Source organism: Ornithorhynchus anatinus, chromosome 7 (assembly GCF_004115215.2).
Source record: "Ornithorhynchus anatinus isolate Pmale09 chromosome 7, mOrnAna1.pri.v4, whole genome shotgun sequence".
NCBI classification, from domain to species: domain Eukaryota; kingdom Metazoa; phylum Chordata; class Mammalia; order Monotremata; family Ornithorhynchidae; genus Ornithorhynchus; species Ornithorhynchus anatinus.
In genome coordinates, this window is record NC_041734.1 from 46,812,878 (window position 1) to 46,831,955 (window position 19,078).

Consider the following 19,078-nt stretch of genomic DNA (forward strand, 5'->3'; position numbering starts at 1 on the left):
GCACTGTAATGATACTCACCCCACCCCTAGTCCCAACTCTTATGTACATATCCTTACACTCTCCTCAGTTCCCTATCTGTAGTTTAATATATGTCACTCCCATTAAATCTCAGACTCCTTAAGGGCAGTGATCTTGTCTACTAACTCTATTGTTTCGAACTCTCCCAAGCATTTAGTACAGCACTGCCACTCAGCACTTAAATACGATTGATTGATTGATTGATTGGACAGATGATGTTTGGTTATTTGGGAGGTTAGGGGAAGGCTGAAGGAAGGAAAATTTTAGTCATTCTTGGATTTATCCTATCTGGAATTTTTGATTTTTGAATATTCAGAATCAGATTGGTATTTAACCAGAGCTGTCCCTAGCATTTTGTGCATCCATGTTTAATGTGCCTTATACCTTTCTAGCTATCACAGTATTTCATTTTGAGTAACTCAGTTTTCTTGGTTTATACCTCAACCACCACTTACCATGCTCCTCAGTGCTCCTCATAAAGCTCCCATCATTTGAGCAGGTCATAATGCTCCCATACTGAGGCTCAGGTGGATATGTGGGGGCTTGCATGCCTCCCTCTAACTTTTTGTTTCAGAGCTTTAAGGTCCAGTTACAGTGCTACATACATTTTCTACTGATTTAACACTGATTTTTTGCCCTAAATTTATCTCTTCTACATTCATTCATTCATTCATTCATTCATTCAATTGTATTTATTGAGTATTTATGGGGAAGCAGCATAGCTCAGGGGAAAGAGCCTGGGCTTCGGAGTCAGAGGTCATGGGATCAACCCCCGGTTCTGCCACGTGTCAGCTGTGTGACTGTGGGCAAGTCACTTAACTTCTCTGTGCCTCAGTTACCTTATATGTGAAATGGGGATTAACTGTGAGCCTCTCGTGGGACAACCTGATTACCCTGTATCTTCCCCAGTGCTTAGAACTGTGCTCTGCACATAGTAAGCACTTAAAACCAACATTATTATTATTATTATTATTACTGTGTGCAAAACACTCTACTAAATTCTTGGGAGAGTACAATATGATAACAAACAGATCTACATTGAGAGAGTGATCAGTCAGTGAAAGGGGCTAGGTAAAATCATTTATTTAATAGGCAGAAGTATTATTCACATAGCATAGGTTTCTTTTTAGTCATGACTATCATATTTATCATCCCTCTGAACTGTAAACTCTTTGTGGGCAGGGAATGTGCCTAGAAGCAGAGTGGCCTAATGGATAGAGCGTGGGCTTAGGAGTCAGGAGGTCCTGGGTTCTAATGCCAGCTCCGCCATTTGTCTGCTGTGTGACCTTGGGGAAGTAACTTCACTTCTCTGTGCCTCAGTTACCTCAGTTGTAAGATGGGGATTAAGATTGTGAGCCCCACATGGGACAACATGATTATCTTGTATCTACCACAGCACTTAGAACAGTGTTTGGCACATAGTAAGTGCTTAACAAATGCTATAATTATTATCATTATTATTAACTCAATTATATTATACACTCCCAAGTGCTAAGTCCAGTGCTCTGCACACATTAAATGCTCAATAAATATGATTGATTAATGTTTAGTGCTAGCTTAGAATGCTGATCTTTGACTGTTACAAATCTGAAACCAAAGCCATGAAGTTTCAGTTACAAATCTAAAACCAAAGCCATGAAGTCCTTAAACTGAACTGTCCCATACATCTTTAAATTTCATCAGCATCACCATCATTATAAATGGTATTATTGATTACTTACTGTGTGCAAAGCCCTGAACTAAGCACTTTGGAGAATATAATACAACAGAATTGCTAGACATGTTCCCTGCCCACAGTGAGTTTACAGTCTACCAGGGGAGACAGACATTAATATGAATAAATAATCGTATTTAATTTATAGATATGTTCCTGTCATCATGAATAGTATTATTGCCAATCTGCTGTGGGTGTTTCGATGAGTTGTCCAGAAGCAAAAGACACAGTCCTTGGTGTCTACGCCTACAGTCTAATAGGTTTTATCAATAATGTTTCTCCTTGAACTCTGAGGAAACTAACCCTGAGGACAGGAGAGGGAAACCTGTACTCATCATCATAACCTGTCTTGTGTTCTTATCACTTCATCATTTAGTTCATTTCCTAATTAAAAATCTCCAAAACATATGTCATTATTTCTATTAGGAAACTTGCCGCAAATCCAAGTCTGTTCACCTTAACATAAGCCTAGCAGGTGGCAATTAGTCAAGGGCTTGCTCTGCTTTGCAAAGATAGGGGTACTGATAGGCTAGAAGACAGAGCCAGGTCCCTCATGGGACCTTGGGGAAGCAGCATGGTATTGTGGATAGAGCACAAGACTGGAGCCAGAAAGTCATGGGTTCTAATCCTGTCTCTGCCACTTGTTGGCTGTGTGACCTTGGGCCAGTCATTTCATTTCTCTGTGCCTCAGTTACCTCATCTGTGAAATGGGGATTGAGACTGTGAGCCCTATATGGTACAGGGACTGTGTTCAACCCGATTTGCTTGTATTTCATTCATTCAATAGTATTTATTGAGCGCTTACTATGTGCAGAGCACTGTACTAAGCGCTTGGGATGAACAAGTCGGCAACAGATAGAGACAGTCCCTGCCGTTGGACGGGCTTACGGTCTAATCGGGGGAGACGGACAGACAAGAACAATGGCAATAAATAGAGTCAAGGGGAAGAACATCTCGTAAAAACAATGGCAACTAAATAGAATCAAGACGATGTTTAACAAAATAAATAGGGTAATGGAAATATATACAGTTGAGCGGACAAGTACAGTGCTGTGGGGATGGGAAGGGAGAGGTGGAGGAGCAGAGGGAAAAGGGGAAAAAGAGGGTTTAGCTGCGGAGAGGTAAAGGGGGGTGGCAGAGGGAGTAGAGGGAGAAGAGAAGCTCAGTCTGGGAAGGCCTCTTGGAGGAGGTGAGTTTTAAGTAGGGTTTTGAAGAGGGGAAGAGAATCAGTTTGGCAGAGGGGAGGAGGGAGGGCGTTCCGGGACTGTGGGAGGACGTGGCCCAGGGGTCGACGGCGGGATAGGCGAGACCGAGGGACGGTGAGGAGGTGGGCGGCGCAGGAGCGGAGCGTGCGGGGTGGGTGGTAGAAAGAGAGAAGGGAGGAGAGGTAGGAAGGGGCAAGGTGATGGAGAGCCTTGAAGCCTAGAGTGAGGAGTTTTTGTTTGGAGCGGAGGTTGATAGGCAACCACTGGAGTTGTTTAAGAAGGGGAGTGACATGCCCAGATCGTTTCTGCAGGAAGATGAGCCGGGCGGCGGAGTGAAGAATAGACTGGAGCGGGGCGAGAGAGGAGGAAGGGAGGTCAGAGAGAAGGCTGACCCAGTAGTCTAGCCGGGATATAACGAGAGCCCGTAGCAGTAAGGTAGCCATTTGGGTGGAGAGGAAAGGGCGGATCTTGGCGATATTGTAGAGATGAAACCGGCAGGTCTTGGTAACGGATAGGATGTGTGGGGTGAACGAGAGAGACGAGTCAAGGATGACACCGAGATTGCGGGCCCGAGAGACGGGAAGGATGGTCGTGCCATCGACGGTGATAGAGAAGTCTGGGAGAGGACCGGGTTTGGGAGGGAAGATGAGGAGCTCAGTCTTGCTCATGTTGAGTTTTAGGTGGCGGGCCGACATCCAGGTGGAGACGTCCCGGAGGCAGGAGGAGATGCGAGCCTGAAGGGAAGGGGAGAGGACAGGGGCGGAGATGTAGATCTGCGTGTCATCTGCGTAGAGATGGTAGTCAAAGCCGTGAGAGCGAATGAGTTCACCGAGGGAGTGAGTGTAAATGGAGAACAGAAGAGGGCCAAGAACTGACCCTTGAGGTATCGACTCCAGCCCTTAGTACAATGCCCGGTACACAGTAAGCACTTAGCAAATGCCACAGTTACTGTGAGACACACACATTAGCTCACAGGGATCTATCCTTAAATTCAAATAATGCAGCAGCATACATTGGTTATGCTTCAGTCTTTTCGGTGATATGAACAAAGGTGGGCTTTTAGCATCAATGGTGAGTTGAGGGAGGAGGTGGTAGAAACAAAGGGAGTTTGAAACATCTAATTATCTTTAATGAATAAGTGCAATATAAATGCAATTAATTTTGCTTTCTGTCTGAAGTGAAGAGGATGTCTCCTTCCTTTATTCCATATAAAATCAGATTGCATTTATGTTACATGTTTCTAGTGTAGACTTTATGAAATAGCTCACTTGATTCTCTACCCCCATTTATCTCTTTGTAAATCAGGGGAATTTCTCCCTTTGCTGATTTGCCAAAGCTGAGCCAGGTTAGACAGGGCTGCAGCTGCCATGTGACTGGATGCTGAGGCTCAAATGTAGCTACTGCGTGCTCAGGTCTGTGAGGTGAAAAGCAGCATGGCTTAGTGGATAAAGCACGGGCTTGGGAGTCAGAAGGACTGGGTTCTAATCCTGGTTCTGCCACCTGTCTGCTGTGTGTGTGACCTTGGGCAAGACACTTCACTTCTCTAGGCCCCATTTACCTCATCTGTAAAATGGGGATTAATAGTCGGAGCCCTGTGTGGGACAGGGACGGTGTCCAAGCTGATTAACTCGTATCTACCCGAGTGCTTATAACAGTGCTTGACACATAGTAATAATAATTGTGGTATTTGTTTGCTTAGTATATACTATGCATTGTACTAAGTGCTTGGATGGATCTGCTTGGATGGATCTAAGCAAATCAGGTTGAACACAGTCCCTGCCCTATGCGGGGCTCACAGTCTTAATACCCATTTTACAGATGAGGTAAATGAGGCACAGAGAAATTAAGTGATTCGCCCAAGGTGGCGGAGTTGGGATTAGAACTCATGACCTTCCGACTCCCAGGCCCGTGCCCTACCCTCTCTGTCATGCTGCTTATTACCTTCTGTAGCCTGACCCCAACAATCGGTCAGAGCTACAGGGAAGAGAGGCCATTCTGCTTGGAAAGGAGGAATGATTGGAAGGAAAATTGTCTTTAGCTAGGCTGGAAAGCATCCTTAAGAACAGGAGCTGCAGCAGTGGTGGAGTCCCCAATTGAAGGATGTTTGGGTAACCACTTATCCTGGGTCCTTGGGCTTCATCCCTATAAACCCCATGTTAATCTGATCCTGCCTACAACCCAGACTACCTTATGGTACTGTACATCCAACAATTTCTAAGGAGAATTTTTTTTTTAAAGTATTTATTAAGCACTTCTTATGTGCCAGGCACTGTACTAAGCTCTGGTGTAGATAGAGAAAAGCTAAGCAGGTTGAACACAGTCCCTGTCCCACATGGGCCTCCCACTGTTAATCTCCATTTTGCAGATGAGGTAACTGAAGCCTAGAGAAGTGAAGCGTCTTGCTCAGGGCCACACACACAGCAGACAGGTCTTAATCCCCATTTGACAGATTAGGCAATTGACACACGTAGAAGTTGTGACTTGCCCAGCAGACAAGTGCCAGAGCCAGAATTAAAACCCAGGTCCTTCTGATTCCCAGACCCTTACTCTAACCATTAGGCCACACTGCTTCTTAGGAATGAATGGCATAAGAGGTTTCCATATTGCTCACAGGCTTTTTCCTTTATGTGACAGTCTCAAAAGATAATGTCTGTTGTGCTTTTTTGGGGGGCTGAAGCTTCTTTGCAATTCTGGGAAGGCGTGGCAAAATTCATTCTAAAAACAGAGCAGTTACATCTGAGTTGAGGTTTGAAGTAGAAGTCTTTTGCAGTAGAAGTCTTTAAGCAGTTCCCTATAGAGTATTCAAGAAGACCTGCAACTAAAGACCACACTAGATCGTGTGCTTCACTATGTCTTAGCAAAGGTAATTTAAACATAGATTTCTCTCGAAACAGGTATTCAGAATAAAGATATGGATAAAAGAGAGCTCAGCCTTGCTTTTTGTGCTTGGTGTAATTTCGACTTTGTTTTCAAAAAATGTTTTTGTATTGCATAAAACATTCATCCATTTATCTTAAATCATTGCTTATTAAGGGAAAGTTAATTGAAAAACATGTTTTGCTCTCCAAATGGAAGGCTGCATCATGCAAGTAATAAAGATTCTCTCTTGAAAGGAATTCTTGCTCCTGCTTCTAGGACTACCATGGGAATAGAGTGTGAGCAGGGTTGGGGAGGGGGAAGAACTGGGGTAAAAACAAAACAAAACAAAACAAAAACCTTGAAGTAGCTCAGAACTTGCGTTTTTTCCAAAGAGCCAAAAGGGATTTGAGGCTGTGAGTTTTTTCAGTTCACTTCTAAATTGAGCACCTCAAAATTTCAACTAGGTTCTAAATTTAGCAAAACAAGCTCTCCTTTTCTTAAAGTAAGTTTCCTTGTATTAGTTACTTCGTTATAATAGGGTGTCTAATTTGCCTGTTCAGAGGATTAGCAATGGTTTATATTTATAGTTACAAGGACCAAAGAGTAAGAAGGCAGCAGAGACTAGAAGTGTCTTCTAAGATGAGGATAATTTTGAGATATAAAATGACTCTGAACAGGACAGTATGTTCACAGCTTAGTTATTAAGACACTCCACAAGCCTTCTGCCCTCATACAATTTCCTCAGGTCCTGGGCAGATCATCACTTCCATCCAAAAGCATTACCCGAACCAAGATTTAAAACTGCACCATTACACTGTTTAACTCTGGAAACATACACTCATAGTGCTCAATGTTGTACAAATTAATTAGACACAATCTTTCCCTTTAGAAAGGTTTGTAATCTAAAATTGGCAGCATTAATTTGGATAACTATATAATAATTACCCAAATGAAAGCAATTATATGTCATTTCCTTCCTCCAATTCCCATAATTTTCAGGAATAAATATCTGTAATGCATTCAGCTCAATTATCACCTTCTGTACACAGAATCTACCTTACCAGAATAAGGAGAACATTGACCACACAGAGTTTGATTTTGTCACCAAATTCTATTACTTAAACTTACACTAGCCGTTGATGCATGGATAAACAAAGAGGGGGAAAAAGAAATAAAAAGGATTAGCATGCTGACAAAATTTGGGAGTGAAGCGTCATCAAACTTCATTCCAAACTAAAAGTCAACAGAGATACAGTGCTTTCCACAGCCATGAGATCCGAACCCCACACAAATGCCACATCTAAAAGCTTGAGAAGTTCCATCAGCTATATTTTGGGGCTTCAACATCGAATGGCAAAACAGGATCAAAATAAATGAAATTACTATTGACTATGGTATTTATTAAGTGTTTACTAGGTTCCAAGCCCTGTACTAAGCCTTGTATTAGTGTAGATATAAAATAATCTTATAAAACACAGTCTGAGAGAGAAGTAGAATACATATTAAATCCTTATTTTATGGATGAGAAAACCGAGGTACTGAGAAGTTAAGTGACTTGTCTTAAGTAACAGGTAGGTGTCAGAGCCAGAACTAGAACCCTGGTTTTCCCACTCCCAGACTTGTTCTCTTTCGACAAGACAGCACTACTTGGTCTGGAATCAAGTCAATCTCTTATTGTGGGACTCACATAATTTTTGAAACTAGAGCCTTTTCACTAAACCACACTGAATAAGGGGGCAAAAGGATTAACCCTCTTATACCCAGAGCACTCAGAGGGAAAAATGGGTGGGGATAGGGAGTAGAGAAAGTGACCCAAGTCCAAGTAAAAGTTCTATAAAAGTCCAGGTGCACATGGCTGAAAATGGTTTCTCCGGGAGAATGAGGACCAGCAACTATTTAATCACAATTACAAATGAAAAGAATGCAAGGGGTGATTCAAATGGACATTTCCTGAACCAAGATTTAAAGCTGCACCATTAACATGTTTGCCTCTGGAAACAAAAACTCTCACCATATACTTGGTACCAGATCTCCAAAAACACAGAAACCCGTACTCTAAAGCTTTTACTTGGAAAAAGGATGGAATCATAAATCCCAGAAATCTTTATGTCCCTTGCCTACTTTAGCACCAGTACTGGTTAGACAAAGAGAGAAAAATTTACCACATGCTCTTAGGTCAGATTGAGGTGAAGCAGGGTTGAATTTTTTTCCTAGAAGAGTCAGATCCTGCCAATCCAGAGCTGGCATGATCCCAGAGAGAGCCTTTAAAATTTTAGCAACGCCTCATAAAGGCTTAGCTCTGTCCTAGTCAATAGAACCCAGGCTTGGGTGTCAGAAGGATCTGGGTTCTAATTCCAGTTCCACCACTTGTCTGCTGTGACCTTGGTAAGTCAACTCGCTGTCCTTCAGTTACTTCTGCTGTGAAATGGGGATTGAGATTGCGAGCGCCCGTGGGACAAGGACTGTGTCCAAGCTGATTAACTTGTATCTACCCCAGTATTCAGTACAATGCGTGGTACATAATAAGCAGTTAACAAATACCATTAAAAAAAAAGATGAAGACAAATAAAGCATTTTAAGTGTATAGTTAAAATCTCAGGCATTGCTGCATCCCACCTGAAAACTGGAAGCTATTTACCAAAGATAGCCCAGCATAGTGTACTGCCATCGAAAAAGAAAGTGGCTCACTGTGAATATTTGGCAGTATTGCTGTGTGTTGACATACTGATAAACAATCGGCTATAATAACCATTTTTGAAATAAAAGCCAACTAGTATGTTACTGCTTGCATGTTAGACGTTTATGAATTTAAAATATAGATTTCCTTTTTACTTTCATAAATGAAAAGGCAAGTAATGATTGAATCAAATAATGGTAGGATTAAGACTGGTGTTGAGGCTTATCATTTGCATGATATGAAAAATTGCAGGTGAATAGGTTTTACACTCTGTTTTGCTAGTTACTCTCGAGTAGAGATTTCCTTCTTCACTCCAGATCTCCAAATACCTAGCAAACAAATCTTTCCTTCTCTTTCAGGATAAACTGTTGTATTTGCCTTAAACTCCAGAATTGATATACAAAAATGGAATAGGGTAAAACCACGATGTGTTTTTTGCACTTGCCATTGGGAAGAATTGGCATTTTGACTGGGGTTACTACATTTGAAGGATATATATATATATATAGTTATCCTTTGCATTCCAGGGAGAAGTCCCGGATGTTGAAATTCGCATATGTGTTGGTCTGTAACTGAGAAGGCTAATGGAGTATTTACAGTCCTGACCATATTGGATACACAAATATTTAAAATAGGTGTGAACTGTCTAAACTTTTATTTTTAACCTCCAAACTACCCTGTAATATTGCCTGGTGCAACAGCAGTATTACATAGATTTAAATTAAGTAACAAACACACCCTCCTGCCTTCACCTAAAGCTTAGGCACCCCTAGAGCCTGCCTGGAACCTAAAACTCTACAACTGGACCACAGGATACTGATCTCTTTCCTCATCCCAACTTTGATTTGTCTTGTAATCATTCATTCATTTGTATTTATTGAGTGCTTACTGTGTGCAGAGCACTGTACTAAGTGCTTGGACAGTACAATTCAGCAATAAAAAGAGACAATCCCTGCCCACAATGGTCTTATTGACTAGAAGAGTGGAGACAGACATCAAAACAACTAAACAGGCATCAATAGCTTCAAAATAAATAGAATTACAGACATATATATAGCACATACACGTATCAACACAAGTAAACAGGCATTAATATAAATAGATGGAATTATAGATATGTATATATATACACAAGTGTTATGGGGCAGAGAGGTGGGGTGGAGCAAAGGGAAGGAGTTGGGGAGATGGGGATGGGAGGGGGAGCTGAAGTAAAGGGGAGTTTAGTCTGGAAAGGCCTCTTGGAGGAGGTGAGCTTTCAGTAGAGCTTTGAAGAGGGGAAGTGAGCTAGTTTGGCAGATGTGAAGAGGAGGGCATTCCAGGCCAGAGGTAGGACAGGACAGGGGTCCACAGGGGGACAGGCGAAAATGAAGCACAGTGACAAGATCAGCACCAGAGGAGAGGGGTGTCCTGGCTGGAATGTAGAAGAGAAGGGAGATGAAGTAGGAGGGGCAAGGTGATAGAGAGCTTTGAAGACAATAGTGAAGAGTTTTTGCTTGATATGGAGCTTGTAATATTAATAGTAGTATTTATTTAGTGTTTACAGTGTGCGGAGCACTGTCCTAGGTGCTGGGAAAGAATACCCAGGTGGGAATTTAGACACAGTACCTTTCATCTGGGGTCCAATCTCATCTGCTCCAAGAAGTCTTCCCCGACTAAGCACTCATTTCCCCTACTTCTTCTCCCTTCATTGAGCCTTTTGCACTTGGATATGTACCCTTTAAGCAGTTGAAATTCACCCCATCCTCAACCCCACAGTACTTGTGTTCAAAGCCATAATTTATTTTAATGTCCATCTCCCTCTGTGGATTATAAACTCTTTGTGAGCAGGGAACATGCCTACTAACTCTGTTGTGTTGCACTCTCCCAAGGACTTAGTACGGTGGTCGGCAGACAGTACGCATTCAATAAATATGATTAATTTATTAAAAAGTTGTGAACCTCAGTTGAGGGCATTTATCTGTTCATCCCTATTTTCCTTCTCACTGTGATTCCTTCTCATCTCTCTCATGACCAACCCCTTGCTCACACCTTCCCCTCTGCCTGGAACACCTTCCCTCTTCATATCTGGCAAATCACTGCTCCCCACCAACTTCAAAGTCCTTATGAAATCTCTGCTGCTCAAAGAGACCTTCCTTGACTGATTTTTCATCTTCCCACTCTCCTATCACTCCAGCACTTTTATGTCACCTAAGCACTTTGACACACACCCACTCCTCCCCTCTCCTCCCCATAGCACTTATGTACATATTTTATATCCTATTTCTTCCCCTTACATGTAATTCATTTTAGTGCCTGTGTCCCCCACTAGTTTCAAGCAGGAATTATGCGCACTAATTCTATTCTATAGAGGAGCAGCAAGACCTAGTGGAAAGAGCATGAGCCTGGGAGTCACAGGACCTTGGTGGTAATCCCTGCTGTGCAATTTGCCTGCTATATGACCTTGGGCAAATCACTTAACTTCTCTGTACCTCCGTTTTCTCATCTGTAAAATGTGGGTTGATACCTATCCTCTCTCCTATTTATACTGTGAGCCCAATGTAGGACAGGGACTCTGAGTAACTTATATCTAACCCAGCACTTAGAAAAGTAGTTTGACACATAGTAAGGCCTGAATACACAGAGAAGCAGTATGGTCTAGAGGATAGAGCATGGACTTGGAAGTCAGAAGGACGTGCGATCTAATCCTGACTATACCACTTGTCTGATGTGTGACCTTGGGCACTCACTTATCTTCCCTTTGCCTCATTTACCTCATCTGTAAAAATGGAGATTAAGATTTTGAGCACTTTATGAGACATGGACTGTATCCAACCTGAATAGCTTGTACCTATTCCAGTACTTAGTACATTGTCTGGAGCATAGTAAACATTTAACAAATACCATAAAAACAAACCAAAAAAACACCCCATATACCATAATAATGATAACAGTTATAATGATAATATTGTACTTTCCCAGGAATAATGATAGTAAGTGCTTATCAAATACCACAGTTGTTATGCGCCAAACCCTCTAGTAAGCCCTGCATAGATGCAAGGTAATCAGGTTGGACAAAGTCCTTGTCCCCTGTGGGACTCACAATCTAACCTGATTAACTTGAAACTACCCCAGCACTTAGTACAGTGTCTGGCACATAGTAAGCGCTTAACAAATACCTTTTTTTTTTAAAAGGAGAAGAGAGTACAGGAATTTAATCCCCATTTTACTGATAAGGAAGCTGAGGTACAGAGAAGTTTAGTGACAATGTTATTGTGGGTTGGCATTTGGGATCCACCTTGTTTTTACTTAGGTGTTTTCTGTTGATGTTTCTTAACATTGACATAATGGATTCTTAATGACTTCAGCCCCATTGCCCGAATAGGATCAGTCCTGCATGCTTTTGGGCTTTTATCAAACCCAACATCAGAAGGCAGAATTGAGTTGTAGTTGAGTTAGAGAATAAAAATAAAGGTAATAAATCTGTCCAGGAAGAAACGTCTCTCAGCCCTGGCAAAATACAAGAAGTGTACCTCTCAGGGAAGAATCTCCTGCAGAAATAGTTGCTTTGAAAATGTCCCTGGAGAAATGCCTAAGGATCACACAGATCTTTATCAACATCTGCTAAGAATCAAGATTGAGTTTAAGGGAAATTTTGAATTATGCACGTTGGAATTTTGCTTCTAACCTCCAGATACTCTCCAACAGCCGTGTTAAATTCTGTTAGTTGAATTCACCAAATATAGAAAAATATCACTTTTTCACTTCTAATATTTTTGTTGGCTTTTGACTCTGAGTATGTATGACTGTAATGTTGAGAGTAAGAACTTCTTCCTCCTCAGCATTTGTTTTGCTTTCCTCTCCTGTTCAGCTCAACAGATATCACTGATGTTATGCTCATTGTATTTTTCTCCCCATACTTTGATCTCCTTTTGTTAAGTGGAACTCTGAAATAGTTGGCAAACACTGGACATCTTTAATTATCATTAGTAGATTGTTGAGAACACAGTGGATAATGGAGTCTGTGGTCTTCAGAGCCATTAAGGCTGATTAGAATAAGCTGTTTGTGAGTGTAGGGCAAGTTTGTTTGTTTTGAAGCATTCAAACTGTATGGAAAATATCCAGGTCAAGCTTGGCTGTTACCATGGTGTCAGTCAGGTCTCAGGGTATATGACAGAGACTGCTGTTTTACAGATCCTGTGATGGAGACCAAATGTGAAAGAAAAACATAAACTGGTAGATGAAAATTGAAATTCTTTTACATTTCCTTGTAAATTCTCTCTTTGCACACATTCTCACTCTGCAAGATGCCTTTGGTAATGAACCGTTTGAAATGTGTTTAAGAAGTCCCAACTAAGCCCTCATTTCCTCTTCTCATACCCCCTCCTGTGTCAACCTTGCACTTGGATTTGCACCCCTTATTCACCCCTTATTCATCCCTTCCTCAGCCCCACAACACTTATGTGCAAGTTCACAATTTATTTATATTAATGTCTGTCTCCCCCTTCACACTCTAAGTGCATTATGGGCAAGGAATATGTCTACCAACTTTGTTATACTGTGCTCATTAAGCCCTCAGTAAATACGATTGATACCCCAGTCAATTTCTTTGAAATCTTGTATTGAATTATGCCTTCAAATCATGTAGTTTCAATGGCCAGATGATTGGTATCAATAAAGTAGGTAATGACCAAGCCACTCCAAAATTCAAAAAAAGTTCAAACTCTGATGGTGATTCCATATAGGTCTCTCTCCTTTTTCTAATCTCTGCTCTCTCTCTCTCCCTCTCTTTCACTCTTTCTCTCCCCTTGTTGCCCCTATCCCCTCCTCTCCCAATATAGATAATTCTCTGGACTTCTCAAACAATCAATCATATTTATTAAGTGCATACTTTGTGCAGAGCACTATACTGAGCACTTGGAAGACTACAATATAACAGAGTTGGTAGACACTTTCCCTGCCCACATCAAGCTTACTTTCTGGACTCACAGATAAACTAAGAAGACAACCCCCCCACCCCCCAAACCTGGCTTGTTTTCAGTTTAAATTTTAATTGGCCTATTCTTGAGGTTGAGAATATGTCAGCTTTTTTCATGAGATTCAGTTGTCTTGTTCTTTGTCAGGTTGAAGAAACAGCTGAGATTGGAGAGGCATGCTATGAAATTCAAATGTCATATTTCCATCTTGTGGAAAAGTAATCATTAATTGTGGAGTAATGATAAGAATATTCATAATAATAATGGCAATGGTATTTGTTGAATGTTTGTTATATGCCAGGCACTGTACTAAACACTGGGGTGGATACGAGCAAATTGGGTTGGACATAGTCCCTGTCCCACGTGGGGCTCACAGTCTAGATCCCCATTTAACAGTTGAGGTAACTGAGGACCAGAGAAGTTAAGTGACTTGCCCAGTGTCACACAACAGACAGTGGCAGAGGGAGGATTAGTAACTTGACCTTCTGAATCCCAGGCCGGTGTTCTATCCAAAAGGCAAAGTTGCTACCCAATAATGACTCTGGTATTTCTTAATCACTTACTCTGTGCCAGGCACTGTACTATGTGCTGGGGTGGATACAAGCAAACTGAATTGGAATCAGTCCCTGCCCCATGTGGGGCTCACAGACTCAATCCCCATTCTACAGATGAGGTAACTGAGGCCCAGAGAAGTGAAGTGACTTGTATGTCATCATATCAAAGAAGGTTCTGACTTGTTGATATTGACCTGAAAGGCATCTTTGCATCTGCTGAACTCTAGAATCAATACCTCAAATGGCCACCTACTTTGGGTTATAATAATGTCGGTATTTGTTAAGCGCTTACTATGTGCAGAGCACTCTTCTAAGTGCTGGGGTAGATACAGGGTCATCAGGTTGTCCCACATGAGGCTCACAGTCCTAATCCCCATTTTACAGATGAGGTAACTGAGGCACAGAGAAGTTAAGTGACTTGCCCACAGTCACACAGCTCACAAGAGGCAGAGCCGGGAGTCGTACTCATGACCTCTCCCAGGCCCTTTCCACTGAGCCACGTGGGTTATGGCTAGAGGATTCTGTTTATGACTGTAGTTGTTTCCCTAGAAGATCTAAATGTAGCATGGCATATTGGATAGAGCATGAGCCTGGTAGTTGGAAGGTCATGGGTTCTACTCCTGGCTCCGCCACTCGTCTGCTGTGTGACCCTGGGCAAGTCGCTTCACTTCTCTCAGTCTAGGTTATCTCATCTGTAAAGTGGGGATTGAGACTGAGAGCCCCACATGGGACAGGGATTGTATCCAATTCAGTTTGCTTGCATCCACCCCAACATTTAGTATAGTGCCTGGCACACAGTAAGCACTTAAGAAATACCACAATTATTGAAAAGCAGCTCAGCCTAGTGGATAGAGCATGAGCCTGGGAGTCAGAGGTCAAGGTTCTAATCCTGCCTCTGCCACTTATCTGTTGTGTGACACTGGGCAAGTCACTTCACTTCTCTGTTCTTCAGTTACCTCAGCTGTAAAATGGGGATCTAGACAGTGAAGCCTACATGAGACAGGGACTATGTCCAACCCAATTTACATGTATCCACCCCAGTGCTTAGTACAGTGCCTGGCACATAGTAAGTGCTTAACAAATAGCATTACTGAGAAGCAGCATGGTGTAGAACATAGAGCACGGGCTGGGAGTCAGAAGGTCATGGGTTCTAATCCCAGCTCTGACACATGTCTACTGTGTGACCTTGGGCAAGTCATTTTACTTCTCTGTGCCTCAGTTACCTCATCTGTAAAATGGGGATTGAGATTGTGAGCCCCACGTGGGACTGTGTCTAACCTGATTCGCTTGTATACATTTAGTATGGTGCCTGGCATATAGTAAGCACTGAACAAATACAGTAATTTATTAGTATTGTTATTATTGAATCTCTGCTTTTGTTATTGAAAACCTTCTTTCTAGGACTACTCCTTCTATGGCTGCCACCATTATGCATTTAGCTGCTTTTAGAAGAGATGTTTTCCGCAATGGTGATGTATATTTTCTAACATACTTTCATTTATTTACAGTTCCTTTTTAGGAACAAATTCACACTGGAGAAGCAGCGTGGCTCAGTGGAAAGAGCACGGGCTTTGGAGTCAGGGCTCATGAGTTCGAATCCCAGCTCTGCCACTTGTCGGCTGTGTGACTCTGGGCAAGTCACTTAACTTCTCTGTGCCTCAGTTCCCTCATCTGTAAAATGGGGATTAAGACTGTGAGCCCCACGTGGGACAACCTGATTCCCCTATGTCTACCCCAGCGCTTAGAACAGTGCTTGGCACATAGTAAGCGCTTAACAAATACCAACATTATTATTAAATTTGACTTTTTCAAGAAAAGGGGAGAGAGCAGCTACCCTTTCTTAGCATTTGCCTTTTACCCTGGGTTTATTAAGGAAACACAGATGACTTGTCATCTCTTCTCTAATTTTCACCACTAGCTGTTGAAAATAGTGGCATTTTCTGCTTGGATGCAAACGAATTATTCATCTGGGCACCCCTGAAAGGGCTTAATTTGCTCAACTAGTCAGTATTCTGTCTCCGTTAAAAGATCCCAGACTCAAACTTGGACTTCGTCTTATAACTTGTGTTCTCCCACCCTTTTCAAACTTCCCAAAGTAAGAACTGTCCCCTCCACCCTCTTCAACAGGCACTCAACCACACGCGCACACACACACATACAAACACACACACTCTCTTACCCCCACCACTGTTTTGGTTATTATGCACCTTAGCTACCCTCAGCTGGAGGTGAACTGCCCCTCAAATCAAAAAACAACATTCCATAAAAATAAATAATAAATAGAAGTAATCAACTCCTGGTTTGTTTTCTGCCACCTCGTCTTGAAGCATGAGGTAATGCATAACTATTCAACATATGATGCAACTGGCTAACAGACATTTAGAGTATCCCAGTGGTGGGAGATGAGGAATTTACCCAAGCAAAGACTGGCAAAGGAGCCCAGACTTGCATAAAAGAGGCTATTTAAAACCACAATGGGATGAATTTTTAATGTTTCCATTCAGAAGGGGATTTAATAGCTCACTGACAAACCACCTAGACATTTTTTTGTTTGTGCTTGGAGCTGGAATTATTCCACACACATTCCCTTTTTTCCAGAATAGTATTAATATGAGTAAAAGTTTTGCTTCTTCTGTTTATGCCTCTTCATTTTAGAAAAAAATGAGTTCAAGCTACTATTTTTCTATCTGCAAAACACCCAGGAACTGTTCATTTCTGGGTCAAGTCTCCCTGTAGGCCTGAAGGAAGAACGAAGAATTAAGTTGCAGTAATGTGGGTCCCAGGGAATGGAGTTTGTGGCTAGGAATAATATGTTTTTGTGGTGTTGAGGGCAGAACAATTCTTTAAACCAACCTCTTCCTCTCTCTTTTCCTAGTTTGGGTGATGGTTCTGAGGATGTGACTGATAACATTTATTAAGCATGTTCCTCAGAGCCATTGTAACCTTCCTAATCAACAGAGATTTGCCCAGTTCTGCCAGGATGTAAGTTTCTGCCTTGGGTTTTAACTTGGTTACATGATTAGGGAACACTCTTCTGTCAATGCATATCAGCTTGATTACATTGAGATGTGATGTTAGAAGAAGTAGTTTATTCTCTCATGTGTGGCATTGGACACGGAGTGAGCAGTAAAACAACAGTTTTCCTTAATGTAGAGTTCTGCAAGAACACAGCTCCAGGACGATGGGAGAACTGGATACATTTGAGTACTGGTCTGAGGGTTTTTTCCCTCCAGTCATTATGAACTGAATGACAGCAAAGGAAAAAATGAATGTTTAGCTTTGGGAACTAGGGTATTCTAATGTCATTTGTCTTTAATTTGAGCAGCAGCATGGCCTAGTGAAAAGAGTGTGGAACTAAGTGTCAGGAGATCTGGATTCTTATCCCACATCTGCCACTGGCCTGTGTGTGACCTTAGGTAGCCACCTAAGCTCTCTGGGCCTCAGTTTCAGCAACTGTAAAATGGGAACAAATTTATCTCTTCCACTCAAATGGTGAATCTCATGTCTGAGACTTTGTCTGACCTGATAATGCTCTATCACAGTATGTAGCTTTTTGTAGGCAGGGAACATGTTTACCAACTCTGATATTGTGCTCTCCCAAGTACTTATTACAGGGTTCAAGTGCTCAATAAATACCACTGTTGAAGATGATGATGATATAGCACACCATTTGACACATAGTAAGTGCTTAATAAATCTCATACTAACTGAATGTTTGGAAATTACTTGAGATAATTCATAAAATGTTTATCCTTCTAAATTAAGCATACATTGAAGCCTTTTGATGAAAAATATCTTCCCACAGGACATCACAAACACGGCTTACACGATGATCACAGGGTGAATGAGGAGTTCCTATTCCCAGCCTGGGGATGGAAAAAAAAACAATTGGTCAAATGTTGGCAGGTTCAGGTATTTCAACAATCTGGAGAAACCACAGGGACAATTTCCAAGGCAAATAGATTGTTCCTTTATCCATCACTGGATGCCAGATTTACCACAAGGATGCATGTCTGGACCTGGGTTGTCTCCAGGGATCTGGTTTGTTTCTGGGTTGCCCTGTTTCTGAGATCCCAAGGGCAGGTTCACTATAAAATTTCTACGGGAGTTTGGTTCGTTCATCGGCTTGCACCAGAAATCCATTTGGGGGCTCTGTAGACCCTCCCTTCAGTCCTCAAGAGCACTCCTAAGTGATGATGATGACAATAGTATTTGTTTAGTGCTTACTATGTGTCAGACACTTTACTAAGTTGTGGGGTGGATACAAGCAAACTGAGTTGGATGCACTCCTGTCCCATGTGGAGCTCAGAGTCTCAAACCCCATTTTACAGATGAGGTAACTGAGGCACGGAGAAGTGAAATGATTTGCCCAATGTCACACGCAGACAAATGGTGGAGTTGGGATTAGAACCTTTGTCTTCAGAGGAAGTCAGGTCACCTGCCTCTTCTATCCTAGTATTAAGTTGCTTTCTGCCTGGATGTCCCATCCAGAGTGCCTTCTGGAGAGCAGCTGGAATCACAACAGCAGCAGCACACACATCATACTATCTCCTTCGCTCCCTAGAAACTACAGTGTTAATCCTCACAACCTTCTATCCCATCTCTGGTAACTCTTGACTTGATCTTCCTGTCATCTAAGCAACCAGCCAGATACACATCCACCAGAACAAAATAGAGCCTAAAACTATGTGGATTAAGAGAAAAAAAGGAAACAAAAAAATGTTAGAAAATCATAGATGTGTATTCGTTGATTTAAAAATTAGTTAAGTTGAACCTGGCTCAGCTTAGTTTAGGAGCATAAAAATTTGAATTTTTTTTTTTAGAAGTTCCTTAAAATGAAACTTTGATATTGTGTCCATTAAAATAAGACTTAGTTCTAAACATATAGTTACCATTCAGATATCTCTCTATCCCTGACCTTTTTCCTACTCATCTGTCTTCCATTTCCCTTTCTTTCATTTGGATGACCTTCCAGCACCTTCAGTTCCATTATGACTCCTGGTTGATGATGTTAATTCCTGGGTCTCTTTCCCACACCAGGTGAGAGAGAGAGAGAGAGCTGAGAGCTCTTCTTACCTCCTGCTCATGATCTCTTCAG

At 41.8% G+C, this 19,078-nt stretch overlaps 1 protein-coding gene across 1 annotated transcript in view; it reads right to left on the reverse strand.

Moving 5' to 3' along the window:
- GMNC (geminin coiled-coil domain containing) overlaps positions 1-18,123 on the reverse strand; it is a 97,864-nt gene extending 79,741 nt beyond the window's left edge. Inside the window, 2 exon segments of the mRNA XM_039912738.1 lie at positions 17,751-17,846; positions 17,963-18,123. Of these exon segments, the coding sequence (XP_039768672.1) occupies positions 17,751-17,846; positions 17,963-18,123 (257 nt within the window).
- Positions 18,124-19,078: the final 955 nt, after the last annotated feature.